The 21,061-nt window shown below is 49.7% G+C and overlaps 2 protein-coding genes and 5 non-coding genes across 7 annotated transcripts; 6 read left to right on the top strand and 1 right to left on the bottom strand.

Annotated features, from left to right (window-relative positions):
* Positions 1-1,937: 1,937 nt before the first annotated feature.
* LOC138987983 (uncharacterized) lies at positions 1,938-10,289 on the bottom strand. The gene is made up of 3 exons (XM_070371549.1): positions 10,158-10,289; positions 8,959-9,097; positions 1,938-3,596 (listed from the first exon to the last, which is right to left on the bottom strand). The coding sequence occupies exon 3, from the start codon at positions 2,988-2,990 to the stop codon at positions 1,950-1,952; it is 1,041 nt and encodes a 346-aa protein (XP_070227650.1). The 5' UTR covers positions 2,991-3,596; positions 8,959-9,097; positions 10,158-10,289; the 3' UTR covers positions 1,938-1,949.
* Positions 10,290-10,349: 60 nt separating this feature from the next.
* RPL3 (ribosomal protein L3) lies at positions 10,350-16,751 on the top strand. The gene is made up of 10 exons (XM_005899449.3): positions 10,350-10,517; positions 11,488-11,680; positions 12,419-12,587; positions 13,142-13,277; positions 14,178-14,364; positions 14,855-15,015; positions 15,518-15,619; positions 15,990-16,085; positions 16,331-16,450; positions 16,656-16,751. The coding sequence occupies exons 1-10, from the start codon at positions 10,365-10,367 to the stop codon at positions 16,698-16,700; spliced, it is 1,362 nt and encodes a 453-aa protein (XP_005899511.2). The 5' UTR covers positions 10,350-10,364; the 3' UTR covers positions 16,701-16,751.
* LOC138988037 (small nucleolar RNA SNORD43) lies at positions 10,981-11,044 on the top strand. Its single transcript, XR_011464381.1, has one exon. It is a non-coding gene; the product is annotated as a small nucleolar RNA SNORD43 (small nucleolar RNA).
* Positions 13,086-13,141, top strand: LOC138988060 (small nucleolar RNA U82P). Its single transcript, XR_011464402.1, has one exon. It is a non-coding gene; the product is annotated as a small nucleolar RNA U82P (small nucleolar RNA).
* On the top strand, positions 14,424-14,517 carry LOC138988056 (small nucleolar RNA U83B). Its single transcript, XR_011464400.1, has one exon. It is a non-coding gene; the product is annotated as a small nucleolar RNA U83B (small nucleolar RNA).
* Positions 15,784-15,877, top strand: LOC138988057 (small nucleolar RNA U83B). The gene has a single exon (XR_011464401.1). It is a non-coding gene; the product is annotated as a small nucleolar RNA U83B (small nucleolar RNA).
* Positions 16,752-19,351: 2,600 nt separating the features above from the next.
* On the top strand, positions 19,352-19,486 carry LOC138988047 (small nucleolar RNA SNORA2/SNORA34 family). Its single transcript, XR_011464391.1, has one exon. It is a non-coding gene; the product is annotated as a small nucleolar RNA SNORA2/SNORA34 family (small nucleolar RNA).
* Positions 19,487-21,061: the final 1,575 nt, after the last annotated feature.

Raw genomic sequence — 21,061 nt, forward strand, 5'->3', positions numbered from 1 at the left:
AAATAAAAAACTATTCCACCCTCAGTAAGTGGCAGCCAATTTTATTTCAAAGAATGAATGCCTCCAGCACATAACTAACCTTTGCATTGGTATAGTGCTAAAAATGTTTTTGAACCTTCTATAGAGCCGAGACACAAGATAAGATCTATTGTTTCCTGTGGCCGCTGAAACAAATTATCAAAAACTGGTGGCTTAAAGAACAGAAACTCTACTGCAGTTCTGGAGACAGGAAGTCTGAAAGCAGATGTCTCAGGGCTGGTTTCTTCCAGAGGCTGAGGGAAGAAGCCGACTGCTCCACCCCTCCCTCCTGGCTTCTGGCGGCTACAGGTGGCATCAGCACCCCTGGCTAATCTGTTTCTCTCTTCCTGCGGCCTGCTCTGCTTTTTCTCCTCCCTTAGCTTCTCTTATTAAGATGCCTGTCATTAGGGTTAGGCCCCATCCTAATTCAGGATGACCTAATCTCTAGATCCTCAGTTCAAAGTATCCTTGGCAAAGACCCTTTCCCCAAATAGGGCCACATTCACAGGTTTTAGATGGGCATGTCTTAGGGATGAGATGGTTGGATGGCATCACTGACTCAATGGACATGAGTTTGAGTAAACTCCGGGAGTTGGTGATGGACAGGGAGGCCTGGCGTGCTGCAGTCCGTGGGGTCGCAGAGTTGGACACGACTGAGCGACTGAATTGTTGAACTGTTGTCTTTGGGAGAGCACTATTGAACCAACTAGAAAAACCCACGTTAATTTATTTTTTCATGTGGTGAACCAGCTTCTCCAACTCTATCTGCTAAATAATCCCTGCTCTCCCTACTGTTTTTTCGTTTTGTCCATGCTGCAGGACTTGTGGGATCTTTGTTCCCCAACCAGAGATGGAACCAAGGCCCTTGGCAGTGGTGAAGAGCTGATTAAAGACCCCAATGCTGGGAAAGACTGAAGGCCAAAGGAGAAGGGGTGGCAGAGGATGAGATGGTTAGATAGCATCAATGACTCAGTGGACATGAGTTTGAGCAAACTCTGGGAGACAGTGAAGGACAGAGGAGCCTGGTGTGCTGTAGTCCATAGGGTCGCAAAGAGTTGGACGCAACTTAGCCACTGAAAACCAACAACCACCTTGGCAGTGAGGCCCTTGGGCACTGGACCACCAGGGAAGTCCCTCCCCATTCATTTGTGATATCACCTTTTCAATGTACTAAGTACCTATTTGTACCAAGTTCCCATTTGTAGCCAGCTTATGTCTGGACTCTGCATTCTATTCTATTTGTCTGCCTGCTTTTTCTGCCACATTGTTTTAATTACTGTGATTTTGTAATATGTCTTAATATTTGGTAGAGCAAGGCTCCCACCTTAGCTCTGCTTTTTTTTAAAATGCCTTAAAATTTTAAGGACCTTGATTTTCCATGTACATCTTAGGATCAGTTTATGAGTGCTTCCCCCCCTGCCCCAAATGCCTTGGGATTTGGGTTGTAATCCTAATGACTTTATAATTTGGAGAAAATTGACTCCTTTAAGACATTAGATTAGTTCACCCATGAACTATGTCCGTCTTTATTCTGGTCTTCTTTTTATGTCCTTTAGTAGAATCTAAGTGTTCTCCAAGAAGGCCTTGTATGCTCTGTTAGGATAATTGAGAGGGGAGAACATTCTACAACTTACAAATGACTTATTTTTATATATCCCCTCTCCCTGGAGCTTTTTTATCCACATTTTACAGAAAAGGAAACTGAGGCCCAGAAGGGTCCAGGAACTTTGCCAAGAACACACAGAAGCGACAGAGCTGAAACCAGGCCCCCTAGCCCAGGCCCTGGCACTCAACGTGTCTTGCACACTGAGTACCACCCACCCTTGCCCCCGGCTCAGCAAAGGCTCGGGTGAACAGATCTGATGCCAGTCAATCTCTCATTGACAAAGGTAAACCACGGACATTTCGGAGGCTGGCTCACACTTAGTCATTTATTTTAAGACCTGCACAAAGAGACACGCGGCGTAGATATACAGAAGAACAATAAGAATACAGGTTGCCTTGACTTGTTGTACGAGGGCTTGCCTGGATGAAGATCTGAAGTCCGTCTTGCTTGTGCTACTGCTGTGGAACCTGGTGCTAATGGGCACCTTGCTGGCCCCCAGACTGCAGCCTCCTTCTCCCTCGCTGGCATCCTTGTCCTCAACCACTAGGCACAGGCTGACGGAGGCTGGCCTGAGCCCGCTCAGGGTGGCCGGGTCAGGCCCAGGGAAGCGCTGGCTAAAAGGAATGGTGGTCACGGGAAGGACGGTGGTGACCGCATCCAGATCTTTGGAGGGTGCCTTGCGCAGACTAGCCCATCCCAGGGACTGCAGGCCACCGCCCCACAGGGCCCTGGCCACCTGTCCCATGGCCACCCCCAGCCTGTCCAGGCAGCGGAGCAGCAGGGACACAGCCGTCTGCTGCAGCACAGCCTGTGGCAGCAGCTCCAAGGCCTTGCTGTGCTCATGGTGGAAGTCGACCAGGCTGTAGTGGGCATACTGGGCCACAGACAGCAGAGCGAGGTGGGCCTCCCATCGCAAGTGCCGCTGGAGCCATGGGACGCAGCGGCAGGCTCTGTGCATCAGGGTGGCCAGCAGCTGAAGGCCCCAGCCCCGCGCGATGGTCAGCAGCCGCCACAAGGTCTGCTGGACGGGCAGCAGCACCTCCATGCACAGCCTCTGGGCCAGGAAGAGCGCCCCCGTCACCTGTAGATTGCTGCCCCAGAAGACGCAGAAGCCCAGCACGTAGAGAGGCAGGCAGTGGGAAGCCATGTTTGCCACGGCTGCCTGCAGCCCCAGAAGCGGCCGGTAGAATCTCAGCAGGCTGGGCCCACACAGGAGCAGGAGCTGCCAGGTGCCTCGGGCCAGCCCGCTTCCATTCTGCGGCGCATCACCTTGACAGATGGTGGTGGAGGAGCCGGGAGAGGGGCCTTCATGACCCAGAGGCTCTGTGCCCAGCCTCCCGTTCTGGGGGCATGGAGCTGCACTCATGCCACAAGCTCATATTAACTGGCGTTCTGGCCCAAACGCACTGTCAGCTGAGCCAGGAGGTTGTGCAACAATCAGTGACAGCACAAAAGGTCAGGGTGTGAACTCTTGTCAAAGAGGGAGCATTGTTGCCTCAATGGGTAAGGGAGGCAGCCTCTGAAGCTATGAAGTTTAGGTGGGGCCTGCTGTGTTCATGCCCACACCTGACAAATGACAGCCTGAGCCTTCTCGGAGCTAGGCCCTGCAATCTCGGCCACCATGAAGCTTATGGTCTGGCAAGAGGGATGACAAACCCAGACAGTGTATTAAAAAGCAGAGTCATCACTTTGCTGACAGAGGTCCATATAGTCAAAATTGTTTTTTCCAGTGGTCATGTACGGATGTGAGAGTTGGACCTTAAAGAAGGCTGAGCGCCGAAGAATTGATGTTTTTAAACTGTGGTGTTGGAGAAGACTCTTGAGATTCTCTTGGACTGCAAGGAGATCAAACCAGTCAATCCTAAAGGAAATCAACCCTGAATATTCATTGGAAGGACTGATGCTGAAGCTGAAGCTCCAATACTTTGGCCACCTGATGCGAAGAGCCGACTCATCGGAAAATACCCTGATGCTGGAAAAGATTGAGTGCAAGAGAAGGGGGAAAGGGAGGATGAGACAGTTGGATGACATCACTGACTCAGTGGACATGAGTTTGAGTCAGGGAGATAGTGAAGGACAGGGAAGCCTGGTGTTCTGCAGTCCATGGGGTCACAGTCAGACACAACTTAATGACTGGACAACAACAAGAGAGATGGACACTGAAATACACTCATGACAAAACTGCCTCACTCAAGTCCTCTCTTCCCTCTTGCCCTCACACTTCTCCATTTTTTTTTTTCTCTTTCTGCTATGAAAGAAAGCAGAGGGATTGAACCTGGGGCCCTGGAAGTGAGAGAGCTGTGTCCTAACCACCAGACCACCAGGGAATCCCCCTGTGCTTCTCCATTCTGCTTTTCTGGTCCTCCTAACCTCCTGCCGCCAAGGCTGGTCCACACCTTGGGTTTTACCTAGCAGCAGAGAATAACTGCCCTTCAATGATTTGAGCAAAACATGGGCCCTTTTCCATTCCTTACTAGCTCCATTTTGAAAAACTATTGACAGAGGACCATTTATGAACAGTCAGTTCATTTCTTTCCAGACTCTTGATTTTTTCTTTGGATTAAATCAGTAATCAGGGATCAAGTAACCTACCTCCTTTGTTTTGACCTGCTGTAAACAGCTCGCCCAGATGGGCTCGGTGTGTCACCCGGATTTCACTGGTCTGCACAAATGTGCTTAACTGTGTATTCACTGTGGGGTGATGTTCAGGGTGTCATTAGCTGCATCCCATTTTGATCCCTTTCGGAGAACCCTATGTCCCTGAGAAATTTCTTTAAAGCCTTATTCCAGGCACAGTGGATTCCTTTGGCCAGTGTTTATCATGTGGATGTTGTGAATCATGTTACTAATGATATTTATCTTTTGTATTTGGCTGGAAGAGGCTTGAAGCCAAATGGAAGGACTACTATGGCATGAACAGTGGTCTATAATGTGTGTTTTGGGTGTGATCCTGAAACTGAGTGGTGCCCTGTCGGGTTCCCGGTCATGGAGGCCTTTTTGTCCCCCGTTTCTTGTAGGCAAGACTCCAGCCTCCATGACCTTCCCCGAGTACCAAAAGGCCAGTTCCAACAGTTGCTAATCAAGGGAGGTACAGCCAAGAAACTTTGGCTGAGGAAAGATTAAAGAGACTGTCCAGTGGTTAAGAATCTGCCTCAAAATGCAGGAGACGCAGGTTCAAGTCTGGTCCAGGACCTAGGATCTCACCTGGCACAAAGTAACTAAGCCTCCACACCATAACTACTGAGCCCACATGCTCTGGAGCCACACGCCACAACTAGAAAGTTCCTGTTGCAATGAAAGATCTCATGTGCCATAACTAAGACCCAAGGTAGCCAAATAAATAAATATGTCAAAGAAAAAAAAAAAAGATTTAAGGCATCAGAGAAGCTCATCAGAGACCCTACACATACCCTTAATCTTATCAGCAACCTCACCGAGATCTATTGCCATAAAACTTCTCACCAAACTCCCAAGCCCTTTGCCTGGCAAAGCAATAAAGCTTTTATTTCCTGCTTCAGCCAAAACCCTCTGCGTGATTCAATTCTGCACTGGTATATACAGAGAAGCTGAGCTTTTGCCATCAATCCCTCTCTGGCTTCATATTATTTCCCTTCTCTCACATTCTTAGTTTCTTCTTGTTGATTTGCATACATCTTGCTGTATAGCCTTAGACTTGTTCTTAGAAGAAGAGATGATACAGTTAACTCCATAAATGATTCTAAACTTATACACAGAAGTTAATCTATCCTTTATAAAAGTAACACTGTGCTGTGCTTAGTCGCTCAGACTCTTTACAACCCCATGGCCTGTAGCTTGCCAGACTCCTCTGTCCTTGGGGATTCTCCAGGCAAGAATACTGGAGCGGGCTGCCAAGCCCTCCTCCAGGGGACCTTCCCAACTCAGGAATCCAACCCAGGTCTCGTGCAATGCAGGCAGATTCTTTACCATCTGAGCCACCAGGGAAGCCCAAGAATACTGGAGTGGGTAGCCTACCCCTTCTCCAGGGGATCTTCCCGATTCAGGAATCGAACCAGGGTCTCCGGCATTGCAGGTGGATTCTTTACCAGCTAAGCTACCAGGGAAGCCCCAAAAGTAACACTATCTACCCAATATTCCAAAATGGTTATCTTAACTCCTGCTATCTCTGCTTGCTCTCCCAGGCCCCTAACAGTGACTCATACAAATAGTCCCCAGATCCTATGGATCCTAAAGATCTCCTGATTCTGATCGTTCGTGTCGACTCTCAGGGTCCTTTTCCTGGTCATCCACCTGATGGCTTGCAAGGAATAGTGAAAGCCATACTTTATCCCCATCTTTCAGTTCAGTTCAGTTGCTCAGTTGTGTCTGACTCTTTGCGACCCCATGGACTGCAGCACGCCAGGTTTCCCTGTCCATCACCAACTCCTGGAGCTTACTCAAATTCATATTCATCGAGTCAGTGATGCCATCCAACCATCTCACCCTCTGTCGTCCCCTTCTCCTCCTGCCCTTAATCTTTCCCAGCATCAGGGTCTTTTCAAATGAGTTAGGTCTTCACATCAGGTGGCCAAAGTATTGGAGTTTCAGCTTCAGCATCAGTCCTTCCAATGAACATTCAGGACTGATTTCCTTTAGGATTGACTGGTCAGATCTCCTTGCAGTCCAAGGGACTCTCAAGAGTCTTCTCCAACACCACAGTTCAAAAGCATCAATTCTTCAGCGGTCAGCTTTCTTTATAGTCCAACTGTCACATCTATACATGACTACTGGAAAAACCATAACCTTGACTAGACGGACCTTTCTTGGCAAAGTAATGTCTCTGCTTTTTAATGTGCTATCTAGGTTGGTCATAGTTTTTCTTCCAAGGGGCAAGTGTCTTTTAATTTCATGGCTGCAGTCAAAATCTGCAGTGATTTTAGAGCCCCCCAAAATAAAGTCTGACACTGTTTCCACTGTTTCCCCATCTATTTGCCATGAAGTGATGGGACTGGATGCCATGATCTTAGTTTTCTGAATGTCGAGTTTTAAGCCAACTTTTTCACTCTCCTCTTTCACTTTCATCAAGGGGCTCTTTAGTTTTTCTTCGCTTTCTGCCATAAGATGCAGATGGTGTCATCTGCATATCTGAGGTTATTGATATTTCTCCCGGCAATCTTGATTCCAGCTTGTGGTTCATCCAGCCCAGCATTTCTCATGATGTACTCTGCATATAAGTTAAATAAGCAGGGTGACAATATAGAGCCTTGACATACTCCTTTCCTGATTTGGAACCAGTCTGTTGTTCCATGTACAGTTCTAACTGTTGCTTCCTGACCTGCATACAGATTTCTCAGGAGGCAGGTCAGGTGGTCTGGTACTCCCATCTCTTTTAGAATTTTCCACAGTTTGTTGTGATCTACACAGTCAAAGGTTTTGGCATAGTCAATAAGGCAGATGTTTTTCTGGAACTCTCTTTTTCGATGATCCAGCGGATGTTGGCAATTTGATCCCCATCTTTAGTTGACCTTTTGTCGTTCTTAGGCACAGTGGGCTCGGTACACATTTGGTGAATGAATGAATGAATCCTTCATCTGACAGATGGGAAAGCTGAGGCCTGAGGCAATATCTCTAGAGGAAAACAATAGAATGGGAAAGACTAGAGATCTCTTCAAGAAAACTGGCATTAATGAAGGAATATTTCATGCAAAGATGAGCACAATAAAGGACAGAAATGGCAAGGACCTAACAGAAGCAGAAGAGATTAAGAAGTGGCAGGAATACACAGACGGACTATACAAAACAGTTCTTAATGACTCCGATAACCATGATGGTGTGGTCACTCACCTAGAGCCAGACATCCTGGGGTGTGAAGTCAAGTGGGCCTTAGGAAGCATTACTACGAACAAAGCTAGTGGAGGTGATGGAATTCAAGCAGAGCTATTTAAAATTCTAAAAGATGATGCTGTTAAAGTGCTATACTTAATATGCCAGCAAATTTAGAAAACTCAGCAGAGGCCACAGAACTGGAAAAGATGATGCTGTTAAAGTGCTGCACTCAATACATCAACAAATTTGGAAAACTCAGCAGAGACCACAAAACTGGAAAAGGTCAATTTTCATTCCAATCCCAAAGAAAGGCAACACCAAAGAATGTTCAAATTACTGTACAACTGCGCTCATTTCACCTGCTAACAAGGTCGTGCTCAAAATCCTTCAAGCTAAGCTTCCACAGTACATGAACCAAAAACTTTCAGATGTACAAGCTGGATTTAGAAAAGACAGAGGAACCAGAGATCAAATTGCCAACATCTGTTGGATCACAGAAAAAACAAGGGAATTCCAGAAAAAATCTGCTTCTGCTTCAATGACTATGCTGAAGACTTTGACTGTGTGGATCACAACAAACTGTGAAAAATTCTTAAAAGATGGGAATACCAGACCACCTTACTTCTCTCTCCTGAGAAACCTGTATGCAGGTCAAGAAGCAACAGTTAGGAAAAAAAGAAAAGAAGCAACAGTTAGAACCGGACATGAAACAATAGACTGGTTCAAAATGGGAAAGGAGTATGGCAAGACTGTATATTGCCACACTGTAAATTTAACTTATATGCAGAGTAAGTACACCATGCGAAAGGCCAGGCTGGAACTGGGCCAGTGCCCCACTTTCTCATCTTTGATGGCTGGCTCGGAACCGGCCAGTGTGTCGGTAGCTTGCTGATGTTTCCAGTGAGCATACACTGAGGCTCACGGTCTAGTGGAAGCGGACTAGTCTGTTGTTTTGGACCTATTTGGTTTTAATCAGTACGTGGTGTCCTTGGGATTTGTCATTCTTTCAAAGGTTGTGCCCTGCCCCCTTCCCTTTTGTGTCATTCCCACAGCCTGGTGCAGCATCTGACATGCAGCAAGACTTCAGGAAGAATTTCTTATTGAGCGAATGAGTGACTCAGGACCCCGGAGCTCCTTTTCCAGTGAAGAGGCGACTGAACCCTGAGTCTGATGTCATGAAAACCTAACCTAGAATCAGGCTTGAGCTCTGTCCTTTCTTAATTGTATGACTTTTGCCAAATTATTCCTTTTTGGCCTGAACTTAGTTTTCTCTATAAAAAGGGACAGTGTGGGCCATAATTCCTTGTCTGCCATTCTGAAATAAAAAGTTGTTATTTATAATGTTAAGTTTCTGGTATAAAGGAGAGTGATTTGGTCATATATTCTTTTTCATATTCTTTTCCACTATGGTTTATTATAGGATATTGAATATAGTTCCCTGTGGCATATAGTAGGACCTTGTTTCTCTATTTTATATACAGAAATTTGTATCTAATCCCAATCTCCCAATTCATTCCTTCCCTAACCCTTTTTCTCTTTGGTAAGCATACCTTTGTCTTCTATGTGAGTCTGCTTCTGTTTGGTAAATAAGTTCATTCGTATCATATTTTAGATTCCATGAGTGATATCACAGTATTTGTCTTTTTCTGTCTTCACTCAGTATGATACTCTCTAGGTCCATCCATATTGCTGTAAATTGAATTATGAAAAAACTTAAGTCAGTTGGTGGCAAAAACGAAAGTAATCTGTATTTTTTAGGCAGCAAAGTTAGCCTTGAACTGTGGGGCTATTTATTCCACTCCATGTGAATATTCATGTCTCTTTACAGAATTAATGTGTTTCATTAAAGAGCTTAGGGAGGATTACATAATATACAGTATGTGCACCATATTGCATGATATTATCTAAAACATGAAAAATGCTGAATTTGGAAACAGATCTGGCCCCAAAGATTTCCAATAAGGGGCTGAGGACTCTCAACACTGCCACTGAGGGATGGAGTGAAGGTTAAATGAGAACGCTTTCTTAATAACAATGGCCAGGCCCAGAATCAAAGAACAGAACAGGGTGGGATGGAGGTGGAAACTGGAAAAGTGTGTGTGTGTGTTCACCCACAGAAAAGAGGCTGGAGCAGCTAGTTAGGGCAGATTCTTGGCTTGCAGGCTCAGGAGTTAAGCCTTAAACCAGAGGAAATAACTAGGAGTGGGGGTGGGGAAGGGCAGGGGAAGTAACCAAAAGATAATATGATTTTTAGATCTGGATGGACAAGCCTGGCGGCAGGGAGAGCAACTAGGAGACTCCTAGGTGACCACGAGCCCAGGCAGAGATCAGCGAGGGTCCTTCATGCAGAGGATCTGGGAGGCAGGGAGAGCCAGGCTTCGTGACACCCGGCAGCTGGTGAGGGTTTCTCCGCCTCAGACCTTTAGAATCAAGCGCCAGTCCCCGCAGCCCGATACTGGGAGAAATGGCCTAGATGGAGCTAGAGGGAGGGGAAACCCCAAATTAGCACGCATTAAAGGCAAGCTGGTGTCGGGAAGCGCCTCTGAGTTGGGAACCAGGAAAACCAGGGGCTCAGTCTTTTCTCTCCAACTTTGAGTTGGTGGGGGCTGTGCAACTGATTCCACTTCGACATGCCTGCAAAATGGCAACATCGATGATCTAGAGTGCCGGACGGAAATGATATACCACGTGAGAAAACGCTTTGGAACTGAAGCTCCAATAGGGTTATTCAATTCCAGAAGTGACTGACCATTTTCCTTCACCGTAATAGCGCGTTTCAACGTTTCCTCAAAAGTTGGCTACTGTCCAACGCTTGTAGGGCGATAGTATTTTGATTTTCCGCCGGCGCGTCCTAGAATTTTCAGGAAGTGTGATCCCAGCCGCTCGCCGTAGGACCTCTAAATCCCACCTACCAAACTGACGCCCTGGTCGGAACGCAAGCAAGGCGAGAACGAGCATGCGCGGAAATGGAGTCCAGCGTCGGCCCCGCGACCCGACGTTTGCCGCGGGTGCGCGCTCGCACGCCGGAAGGGGCGGAGCCAGACTAGGATTTATATATCTCGCGCGGCGCGCGGGCCGACCTCTACCGGCAGCTTCCGACGGCGGGATGGTATGTAGTGTCATGGCGGCTTCCTCTTTGTCGTGGTGGCAGGGCTGAATCCGCGGCACATCCCCGCCATCTCGGTTCACCCGGCGCCGGGGTTCTGCTGTAATATCACGGGGCACTCAGCGGAACCCGCGGCCAGGTCTATTTCCTGAAAACGTCCGGGACTTGAGGATGGTTTGGGGCCTGCCTGTCGGCTGGCTAGAGGCCTTGGCTTGTGGGGCCTGGGCCCGACGGTTTTCAAACCATGGACTATTCCTAGATTTTTATCTCAGCATTTGAGATCCAAGTCGTGAGCCCTTTGGCAGGAGGACCTTGTGTGCGATTGTTTGGCTCTAGTGTTAAAGAGGTTCAGAAATCCAGGCCGGCAGGCTGGAGAGGGTATTCGGGACAGGGGTTGTTGAGGCCTCATTCTGAAACGTCTGGGAACGTTGGTACAACTCCTTTGGCCTCTAGAGTTGTCAGAAACCAGAAATGATGAACTTACTGACGGGCGGACAGAGACACTGTGCTGATTGTCATGTTCTGATTTGGCTCTGTCGAATTCTAGTGGCCACCATTTTCCGGTTTGGCTCCCGTTGGGAGCATGGGGAATCCTTCAGTATCTTTGTCCACCACCCAGCCCTTTGACAAGGAGTCCCTGGGCAAAATGGCAATAATGATGATCAGAATCTTGAGTGTAAGGCTTGTTAAGCGATCCTTAATGCGACTCTCTGCTGTGTGTTTGTCTTCTTAAAGAGGAAAAGGGGGATGGTTTGTTTTTAAGTTACAAGGTGAGGGGTTGAAGTAAATGTTCAAGTTTGACTGAATAATACCTTCTGGATGTGTGATTACGAATAATTAAACTTAATTCTGAATGTAGATATATTACCTGGGTTGCTGGCATGGAGTCGTCATTGCTTGAAATCCTCCTAAAACCTAGGCCTCTGGGAACAAAGCTCCTCAGAAGGTGCTAATGTTCTTCTATTTCTCTTAGTCTCACAGGAAGTTCTCTGCTCCCAGGCATGGGTCCCTGGGCTTCCTGCCTCGGAAGCGCAGCAGCCGGCACCGCGGGAAGGTGAAGAGCTTCCCCAAGGATGACTCTTCCAAGCCTGTGCACCTCACTGCCTTTCTTGGCTACAAGGCTGGCATGACCCACATTGTGAGAGAGGTCGATAGGCCAGGGTCCAGTAAGTACATGCTGCATCTTTCTAGCTGATGGGAGAGCTGGAGTTGACTAGATGGGGCCAAGCAGTCAGAATGGAGCAGGCTTTGGCGAGATCAACAGAACTTCTGGACTTCAGAATGGAAATATATTTTAGGATTGATTAGTATTCCAGAGTTCAGGTGACTGGCATTGTTCTGGGCAGAGGGGTGTAATGAAGTCAAGGAGCGTGGTGAGTAAATTTGTTAAGAGCCAAAGAACAGAAAGGTTCCCCCGCTGGCTCAGTGGTAAAAGAACCTGCCTGCCAAGCAGGAGACCCCTGGGTCGGTAAGATCCCTGGAAAAGGAAATGGCAGCACATTGCAGTATTTTTTTCCTGGGAAATTGAAGTAGAAAAGTGACTAGAACATGTAGCACTGATGACTGAAACAGATAGTGTTAGACAGTTAAAACGGTTTCTGGGCTCTGGTGTTACTGCCTTACTATACTTAGTATTCTTGTATTCTGAAAGCAATAAGGAATTTGTCTCTAGAGATGGCTGCAACAGACCAGAGCTGGAGCCAGACTTACGTGGTTGAGTAGGGTCCAGATGGTTTTCATTGAGTTGAAAATATCTGCGCGCCAGCTGAACAGTCTGCAGTGAGGACAGGCCTGAGAGGTGCAGACTTCTGCAGACCCGTCCTGTGAAGCAGATTGCTGGCCTGGAAGGGCGCGTGTGGGGACTCACTAGTCCACTCAACTTTGACCACGTACTTTATTTGCAGAGGTGAACAAGAAGGAAGTGGTGGAGGCTGTGACCATCGTGGAGACTCCGCCCATGGTGATTGTGGGCATCGTGGGCTACGTGGAAACACCCCGAGGCCTCCGGACCTTTAAGACCATCTTTGCTGAGCATATCAGCGACGAGTGCAAAAGGCGCTTCTACAAGAACTGGTAAGGGAGCCGCGGCTCGGCTCACCCTGGGCTGGGCCAGGGGAAAGGGCTGTGTGCTTTGTGGGGCCTCAGCTCCGTAGTCGGCGGCAGGGCAGCTGCTTTGGTGTCACATTTAGTCGCCTCTTGGGCAGAACAGTTCTCAGGAACAATGGGAGCAGCGTCCCGGGACATTTCCTTTGGTGTTGACCTCGGGTGCTGCCTCAGTTCGGCAATCCTTTAGGTTGCTGACAAGTATGGGGGTCTGTTTAGAGTGGTAACTGATACCCCAGCCCACCCCAGGTGTGTGATCTGGTTAATGGCTAACTTGGAGCAAGAATTTATTTGTGTATCCGAATGTCGTGTTTCATTATTAACCTTGTGGACCTCTGCTCAGCTCCGCTCGGCTCTGCCCGATGAGCTCCATCCAGGCTCCGCTTGCCGGTGGAAAAGGCTCCTTAGAAGCCGGCAATGAGCCCCGTCCCCACACGGTGCCTGTGTGCCTCCCCCTCACCCGTTGGAGGGCTGATGAAGGCTGGCACCTGGGCCCCCTCCCCAACTCTGCTCTGCTCCTGAAGGCATAAGTCCAAGAAGAAGGCCTTCACCAAATACTGCAAGAAGTGGCAGGACGCAGACGGCAAGAAGCAACTTGAGAGGGACTTCAGCAGCATGAAGAAGTACTGTCAGGTCATCCGTGTCATTGCCCACACCCAGGTGAGTGCTGGCCAGGGCCACGAGGAGGGTCACTACCCGCTGCTGCCCGGCTGAGGGCGATGGCCTACATGGTCACCGGTGGCTCTGGGGGGCACTGTGTTATCTTCTGAATTGATTCTGTGCTCAGACTGGTTTTGTGCCAGACCTCGTGATTTTAGGGACAGTAAGATTTTCAGGTCCTTAAATGTATTTTCCTGGGGGACGAGAGATTGTTAAAAGCAACAGTCCAGCCAAGGCCCTGCCTTGAGACCTGGGTTCCTGGGGCCAGAATATGAGGATGCAGGGTAGCTTGAGAAAGCATCCAGTGGCTCCACGCAGGGTTTTTTGTTACCAGCAGAGGGCACTGTGTCCCCAGTGAATCTTAATTAGATAAAACCATGACCTGTTTTTAGGAAAACTGGTTGAAGGAATTGGTGAGTCATAACTTACGTAGGTAGTCTAGCACCTAACTGAAAATAGTGTTGAGAGGCTGACTTGAGTTGAATTAGCTTTAGCTTTTAGTTTTCTGGGTTAGACTGGGTATAACCCAGTTGTTAAACCTGTGTGTACCTGTCATTTCTAAGTGAAGAGTAGTCTTGTGTGGTTAGTGGTGACCACGTTACCACAGATCCGTGCTGTGTCCACTAAATGTAGCTCAGTAGTACAGCACTGGGCAGCTTTTAAAAAGCTTTGTTTGGATTTTGGTCCTCATAGCTTGTATTTGCAGTCTTACACTGCTCTTTTAAAAAGTGGCTTATTGGCAGTTAACAGCGTGCTAGATGGCTAGGGTAAACCAGAGCAGATACCCCAAAGGCACTGGCCAAAACGACCAGTCGGGAACAGGGAGCTGGTTGGTGGAAGGTTCTTGGTGTTTGGCCCGGCTTGCGGTCCTCTCACGCTGAATCCCCTGTGCCTTTCTAGATGCGCCTTCTTCCTCTGCGCCAGAAGAAGGCCCACCTCATGGAGGTCCAGGTGAACGGAGGCACTGTGGCCGAGAAACTGGACTGGGCCCGTGAGAGGCTCGAGCAGCAGGTCCCTGTGAGCCAAGTGTTTGGCCAGGATGAGATGATTGATGTCATTGGGGTGACCAAGGGCAAAGGCTACAAAGGTGAGCTTTGCAGTGGCCTGCGTTGCTGTGGTTACCCTGGGAGAATGATGTCGGGCCGCGCTGTTCAGTGATGAGGCCCTGGAATGAGCGCTGGGCACAGCGCCCGAGTCAGACTGCGGAAATGTTCCTTGCTGCCTTCCTTCTGAGAACAGCTCTGGTCAGGTGGTTGGGTCAGCGTGTGGGATTGGGGTGAATGGTTTTCAAACACACTGCAAAACACTGGGCTCGGGGCTTCGTGAATCCTCTTGGGTCCACGTGATATTCTGGTACAGGGATGATTCTCTAAGACCTGAACTTGTTGCTGAAAAGGGTTATGTCTAAGCTGATAATCACCTTGGATGGATGGAGGTATAGTAAGGGAGAGGATTGTTGCAGTCAGGTGTTGTATTTCTTTGGACAAAGTACCACGAACTGAAGTTGGGCATTCATAGCACGAAAGGGCCAGTGGCATGGTGCTAGGCATCATGTTAACAGCCTGTGTCTCTTCCAGGTGTCACCAGCCGTTGGCACACCAAGAAGCTGCCCCGTAAGACCCACCGAGGACTGCGCAAGGTTGCCTGTATTGGGGCGTGGCATCCTGCCCGGGTGGCCTTCTCTGTGGCTCGGGCTGGGCAGAAAGGCTACCATCACCGCACTGAGATCAACAAGAAGGTGAGGTGCACGTGGGGGCCCTGTGGAGACTTCAGCCTTAGGGGAGCAGAGTGGCTCCGCTTTGGGGATTGTGTGGGGTTCTGGTCCTTGTCATCAGTCCACTGGGTGGAGCATCACGTGGACTTAGTTGCTCATGCCTGGTGGCACAGTTGTGACTCGTCAGTGTCCTGGTTTGTAAAGTGCCATCCTTGAAGGTGATTCTGGTCGGGTTGAGGATGAGAGCCTCATTTATCCTCTTCTGTCCCATGGTGTTGGAGAGGCCCCATCCCTTATCTCCCTGGATGGCATTGTTCAGGCCCAGGCAGCTTTTCTTTGCTGCAAGCCTGGGACGCCCCATCACGAGGGTCAAGGTCATAACTGCTTTCCCAGAGTCCTTTGCAGGCTACCCTGCCCCCAAGTTGGGGAATCATTTGTCCCTAATGGCAGTCCTTGCCTCCAGTCAACCTGAGTCCCTGCCTTGTTTTCTTGTTAATCAAATATTTATGCTCATTTCTTCCTTCAGATCTACAAGATTGGTCAGGGCTACCTCATCAAGGACGGCAAACTGATCAAGAACAATGCCTCTACTGATTACGATCTGTCTGACAAGAGCATCAACCCTCTGGTGAGTAATGGGAGCTGTCCTTGCAAATCCTGTCTGGTCTGGCCGGGGATTTCCCTGAGTCCCAGGCCTCCCACAAGGGCCAGGATCAGTTTTTACCCACAGTTCACTGGTCCCCTGGGCAGCATCCAGCTGTGGTGGGGACTGTTTGGTGCGGGGTGGGGCCAGCTGTGCAGTGATGAGACCCTGGAATGAGCGCTGGGCACAGTGCCCGAGTCAGACTGCGGAAGTATTCCTTGCTGCCTTCCTTCTGAGAACAGCTCTGGTCAGGTGGCTGTCCTGGGCCCAGCAGGCCCAGGGCGTGGGTGTTGTCATACCTGGCTACAGCCTCATGCTTGATCTGTGCTGACCCGATGACCTTGCTCCTTTCCAGGGTGGCTTTGTCCACTACGGTGAGGTGACCAATGACTTTGTCATGCTCAAAGGCTGCGTGGTGGGAACCAAGAAGAGAGTGCTCACTCTGCGCAAGGTGAGGCTGGGCGGGGAGTGCCGAGCTCTGTTAGGGGAGTTGGTTGGGAGGAAAAGCAGGAACCGCTATGCCTGACGTCTTAGGAGGAGAAGATTCCCTGTCTGGCCTGGCCCAGATGTTTGTTGCTTGCTTATATATATATTCCTCATCTGTATCCTTGCCTCATCCCTCTAAGATGAAGGGCTGTGAACTAAGGTGGTACAGGCAAAGGCTTGGCTCTCTAACCTTCCCCTCTTGGCCCACAGTCCTTGCTGGTACAGACCAAACGGCGGGCCCTGGAGAAGATCGACCTCAAATTTATTGATACCACCTCCAAATTTGGTCATGGTCGCTTCCAGACTGTGGAGGAGAAGAAAGCCTTCATGGTGAGTACTTAGCTTGCTGCCCTCAGGCTGGGGTGGGGGTGGCTTTCAGCTTCTGTTACCTGTCAGCCTGCCCATGTGGTGCTGATACAAAAGGTGCTTCTTTTGTGCCAGGGCAGGGGAGACCAGTCCAGAGTCTGGCCACTGGGGTTGGGAAAGTTGTGACTGCTGCCTTCTGTCTCTAACCTGGCTGCTTTTCTCTCCACAGGGACCACTTAAGAAGGACCGAATTGCAAAGGAAGAAGGGGCCTAATAGAACAGATTGTACAGCTGGTAGAATCTCAATAAAATTATTTTCCAGTGACATCTGCCTCTGACTTTGCTTTCTCAGTTTTGGCTGCTTCCCTTGGGCCCTCATGCTCCCTGGGTCCCCCCAGCTGTTTGCCCTACCACGGTGGCCCCATGCCTGGTGAAGATAAAGCAAAAGTTGAGAGCCAGCAGCTTGGGGAGTGAGCTTTGTGTGAAATGTTTGTCATTGGGTAAGGCGTCTGGGTCGCTTGTGTGGCAGTGCACGATCTGGAGTCATTGTCACCCACTGGCAGGGCAGACCCTGGCTCTGCTGAGTGTCCAGCTACATGGTTTAGTCACTGATCACTGGAGGGATTCCAGTTGGGGCTTGCTGAGGTTCTTTCGTAGCCATCAGCCAGGTTCTGGCTGTGGGAGAGAATGGATGTCAAGCAGAAGGGCCCCTTGGGGCTCAGAACACGAATTTGCTTTGTGGCAGGCCCTGGTGATTAAAATCGACTTCATTAGAATGAGAATACGGGTTGGTGGGGGCTGAGTGCCTTGACCTGGCTCACCTGGCTGGTCATGCTACTGAAACCCTATGTGCATTCTGGTCTCTCTCCGGTCCCTCTGTTGTGCTGACCATTGTTGAGCATCTGGCATCTTGCAGGTCAGTCAGCAAACTCCTGGGAGATGGAGAGGGAAGCCTGGCGTGCTGCAGTACATGGGGTTGCAAAGAGTCAGACATACAGTAACTGAACAACAGGCTGTTGAGCAGCTTGGTTCCTGGATCTCTGCACTGGCCTCTGGGGTCTCGCCCACCCTTTGGTGCAGTGAATCCCAGCATCTCCTTTCCAATCCCAGCTGCCCACATCATCTGCCTATGTGGCATGTTTTGCTTTGGCCCCACCTAAGCAGGGCAGAGACCACAGCCCCCGCACTTCTGACATCCCTGCCCCGCATCTTGGCAGCCAGCGTTCCGGTATTCTCTGAGCCTTGGTTTTCTATTCTTTGGAGGAGTTGTAATGGGAAGATTGGCCCAGCAAGCATGTGTGCTCCACTGTCGACTGACCCAATGGACTGTGTGCAGCATGCCAGGCTCCCCTGTGCCATTTTGCAGACAAGAGTCCAGGAGTGGGTTGCTATTTCCTTCATGGGATCTCCCTGACCCAGGAATCTAACCCAAGGCACTGCGGGTTCTGTGTCAGGATTACTGGAGGCGGCCTGAGTTGAGCCTCTGGTTCTGAATAAACATGCCCCCCCACACCCCCACCCCTGCCCCCTCCACGCTTGGGTGGGTTCTGTGGTAGAGGAGGCTGAGCAAGAACCCTTAAGTCTGGGGCCCTCCACCATCTGTTTGCCCAGCTTTCCTGGAGTCCCTTCGGAGCTGAGTAGGGCAGTGGGCCTCAAAGCCAGCCTCTGCTAGTTTGCTACCCTTGCAGCACCTGTTTTCCCAGGACCTGGGCCCTTACTGGCGGGAGCTGCACTCAAGGCTGGAGCCACCAGGGGGCGAGAGTGGGCAGCACCCAGTTGGGACAGCCTTGCAGGACTCTGGACTTTGCAGGGGGTTCAGTTCCCTCCCCAACCAGGGCTCTTCAAGATGCCCCATAGTCCCCGGCGTCAAGCCCACAGCCAGAGGGTCAGGACCTGCCCCAAGGCCCCCAGGCAGCTCTGGCAGAACCAGAGCATGGGAGCTGGGTTCCTGGTCTTGTCGCTGCAGAAGCTCCTCTCCAGTCACGTTCTGGGGAAGGTGCTGAGATGGTTGAGGCCCCACCTCGTCCCCTCACCCACCCCAGTTGCCCTTTGCCTCTGAGCCTGTGGGCCTCCGCGGACCTTATGTCAGCCCTGGAGCCTAACTGCCCATCCAGCCCAGGTTGGAAAGGCTTTGTTGGTTTGAGATGTCTTGGCTGGGCCTCACTCCCTTTTAGGAATCTGCCCAGGTGTAGAGGATGACTGGGGATGTGGGGTCCAGAGAATAGGCTGATGGCGTCCACACATGCACCCAACAGCAGAGACAGACCGCACCCTCCTGGCCCCACACCTGTGCACAGAGACTTCAAGAGCAGGCTTGCCTGACTGAGCCCCTGTCTGCCGACCATCCCCATATCCCCATGTCCCCATCTCCTTGTTTCTGCCCTGCCCCTGGCCAGGGACTGATCTTGGGCACCTCCCAAATCACAGATCTGAACCTCGGCCTCAGCTGGTTGGAGACAGACACCTTGGCAGTGGTGGTTGTGGGACCTAGTGCAGAAGGTGGGTCCAGTGGGTGCACAGAACGGCTGGAGCTGTGGTCAGAATGAGAATTTGGGCTTCCCAGGGGCAGCAGTAAGCCCACGCATGTGTGTGGGATCAGCTTCACTCTTAAGAAACCCAGAGTGCCCGCCAGACACACAGGTGCTGGGGAAGCCGTGCTGAACTTAGAGGCCCAGCTCTTGAGCTTATCCTCTAGCTGGGGAGGGCAGACAGCAAACACGAGCAAACAGGACAGTTTTAGGAGTGACGAGGGACTTCCCTGGTGGCCCAGTAGTTAAGACCGCGCTTCCACTGCAGGGGGTACAGATTCTATCCCTGGTTGGGGAAATAAGATCCTAGGCTGTGTCTCACAGCCTAAAAGAGTAAAAAAAATAAAACGCTGGTCTGCTAAGGTTTATTATTTAGATAGTAGAAGCGATGGATGCTTTGGCTCTGAATCAAGGCCAGAAGTTTGCGGAAGCTGTCAGTGTTAAGCAGGAGCCTAAAGAAATCTTTGTATGGTCTGTTGGCCTTTTCAGAACTTTGAAAATGAAATAGTCAAATGATTCGAAAGAAACGTCTGAGTCATTGGTGATAGATGTGGGCTAATACTTGCTTGTAGTTGATTAATGCATTTGTTAGTTGATTCCAGAATTTAGAGATCCCTGATATAACTTGGGGCTTCCCAGGTAGCTCAGTGGTAAAGAATCTGCCTCCCAATGCAGGAGACATGGGTCCAATCCTTGGGTTGGGAGGATCCCCTGGAGGAAGAAATGGCAACCCACTCCAGTATTCTTGCCTGGAAAATCCCAGGGACAGAGGAGCCTGGTGGGCTACAGTCCATGGGGTTGCAAAGAGGCAGACAGAACTGAGCATACACACAGGATTTAACGTGTTCTTTAGAATTACGATACTGTTAGTAAATCCAATTACTACAAAAAGAATTGCTGTGGATCTAAAAACAGTAGGATGATTCTGAATTGTGCGTGCTGTGTAGCTCCAATCCATGGGATTCTCCAGGCGAGAATACTGGGGTGGACTGCTATTTCCTCCCCCAGGAGTTCTTTCCAACCCAGGGATTGAATCTGTGTCTCTTGGCAGGCAGGTTCTTCACGACTGGGGCCACCTGGGAAGCCCCTCTAAACTGTGAGCTTCTTTTGAATATTACCGTTTTGTAAGGTCAGGGTCCTGACTGGTATATTTTACTCTTCATTCAAATTGGAAACTTATATTTACTATTGGGTTGTAAAACTTTTTGAGCTGAGTCTTGGATTATGAGGGGCTTCCCAAGTGGCACTAGTGGTAAAGAACCTGCCTGCCAATGCCGGAGACTTAAGGAGACATGGGTTCGATCCCTGGGTTGGGAAGATCCCCTGGAGGAAGGCATGGCAACCCACTCCAGTATTCTTGCCTGGAGAATCCCATGGACGGAGGAGTCTGATGAGCTACCGTCCATAGGGTCACAAAGAGTCAGACATGACTGAAGCGACTTACACACACGCGCGCACACACACACATTGGTTAGTGAAAGGGCTCTATATTATAGACATTGATTGAGAACGTTACTTTCATAGTATATGCTTTTTTGGCTGTGCCGTGCAGCTTGTGGGATCTTAGTTCTCTGACCAGGGATTGAACACAGGCCTCGGCAGTGAAAGCATGGCATCTTAACCATTGGACTGCCAGGGAACTCCCCTAAATGCACTTTTAAAAGAAGAAGAGGGAGGGGGGTTCAGGATGGGAGACACATGTACACATGGCTGATTCATGTCAATGTATGGCAAAAACCACAACAATATTATAAAGTAATTAGCCTTCAATTAATTAATTTTTAAAAAAGAAGTGCTAAATGCTGTAAAGAAATAAAACAGGGATCGAGAGAGATGGGGCAGGGGAGGCCTTTCTGAAACCTGAGGGTACATCGGATCCAACCTCGTGGAGCTCTAAGGGCTGAACATGCCCCACTCAAAGAGACCAGTGGGCACATAGGCCCTGAGGTGGGAACGAGGCTTTGGGGCTCAGATCTGAGCTCTCAAAGGAAGCAACTCTCCAGGGGAAGTCTGGAGACTGAGTGAGCATATAGTAGATGCTCAATAAACGTTCCCTGCATCTCTGGGACTCATCAATGCTTGGGTTCATCTGGGTGTCCCATATGGG

This window comes from Bos mutus, chromosome 5 (genome assembly GCF_027580195.1).
Source record: "Bos mutus isolate GX-2022 chromosome 5, NWIPB_WYAK_1.1, whole genome shotgun sequence".
In the NCBI taxonomy this organism is placed as follows: Eukaryota; Metazoa; Chordata; class Mammalia; order Artiodactyla; family Bovidae; genus Bos; species Bos mutus.